Source organism: Atta colombica, unplaced genomic scaffold (assembly GCF_001594045.1).
Source record: "Atta colombica isolate Treedump-2 unplaced genomic scaffold, Acol1.0 scaffold1, whole genome shotgun sequence".
In the NCBI taxonomy this organism is placed as follows: Eukaryota; Metazoa; Arthropoda; class Insecta; order Hymenoptera; family Formicidae; genus Atta; species Atta colombica.
This window is the reverse complement of record NW_017259183.1, coordinates 1,535,671-1,537,032: the sequence shown is the minus strand read 5'-3', so window position 1 is coordinate 1,537,032 and position 1,362 is coordinate 1,535,671. Positions and strand designations below refer to the sequence as shown.

At 28.5% G+C, this 1,362-nt stretch overlaps 1 protein-coding gene across 1 annotated transcript in view; it reads right to left on the bottom strand.

Moving 5' to 3' along the window:
* Positions 1-562, bottom strand: part of LOC108690663 (probable cysteine--tRNA ligase, mitochondrial) — a 2,833-nt gene extending 2,271 nt beyond the window's left edge. The window contains exon 1 of the mRNA XM_018198098.1: positions 175-562. Coding sequence (XP_018053587.1) covers positions 175-413 — 239 coding nt within the window. The 5' untranslated portion in view covers positions 414-562. The remainder of the gene's footprint in view (positions 1-174) is intronic.
* Between the last annotated feature and the right edge of the window lie 800 nt (positions 563-1,362).

Genomic DNA, 1,362 nt, shown 5'->3' with positions numbered 1-1,362 from the left:
ATATATATATACAGGTAAAATTATAATAATTATAATGATTGCAAAACATTCTACAGTACTACAGATGTAAAATAATTGTAATAATTGAATTAAATACTAATCGTTTAATTAATAATTGGTTAAATATAACAATAGTAAACAACATAACGCATAAAGTTTATATATTTTTATTACATTGCATGTCCAATGTGTGCGGAGTCATATACTGTAGGTCCGCAGATATACCATTTCAAAATGTTTTGTGTTTTCAGGATCAGTGGTACTTTGCATTTCGTTATCGGATTATATATAGATACTTCGGTCTGATGTCCCACTGGTTTTATCCATTGTGATTTGTCTCGACATTTTGTTTCGGTATTTACGAAACGTTTGCAAATCTGATTTAACTTACGCATTATACGAATCGCATTCATATTTATTTTTTTTTCCAGTTAACCTTATAATAATTTTAACTCTTAATATCTCTTTATATTATTTTCTCTTCAGAAATATTTAGCTTAGACATATTCCGTTTGAATATGTTCATCTACTTATTTACAATTTTTAAAATTTATATTTTAGTTGATTCTTTTTTTAATTAAAATTTTTAAATAATTTTATTAGATTCTTGAACGAAGATCAATATCCTAACCTATAAGAACACACAAGTGTCGACACTATCAACTGCCGACAGAGAGAAACATGAGAATTGAGATGAGAGGAATTCAGATTCAGAGGAATTTGGAGGACTGGTCGATTCTTGAATCGATACATCGAAAATCAATTCTTTTTACTCTTGAAAAATCGAATTTTTATTTCTCAATTCTTTCAGGATTTCTGAGAAACCGAAATAAAAAAGACTTTAAATACAATATAACCAGTAGGGACACTCCGTATCGGCTCCTTTGATCTCCGTTTCGCAATCACGTCCGCCATGTTAACGTTTGAAAAATCCAAGACCGAAAGAGGATATATGTGCCCCATGCGATAGTCCATTGCTTTGCTCTAAAAAATATAATTAAGGATGCCGTGTAAACGTAGTCAATGTAAAAATATTATCTTTTTTCATAAAATTATATTTTATTATGTTTAATTAAGTTAACCTAGCATAAACTACTTACTTTTTATAAATTATAAAAACTTACCTTACGATATCTTTGGGATAATGAAAAAAAGTGCATTGTGAATTTTTATTATTATTACTGCATTTAATACTGCACGTAACATAACTTTTCTTTTTTTATTTTCTTTTTATTTTTTAGAAATATTTATGACGCAGCTCTTAAATTGTCTTCTTTTGCCACGGATATCTCACATGGGATCTGTGTAATATTAGGTGTGGAAAAAAGTTCGTGGCGTTTTTACCATTAGATGGCATTAAAA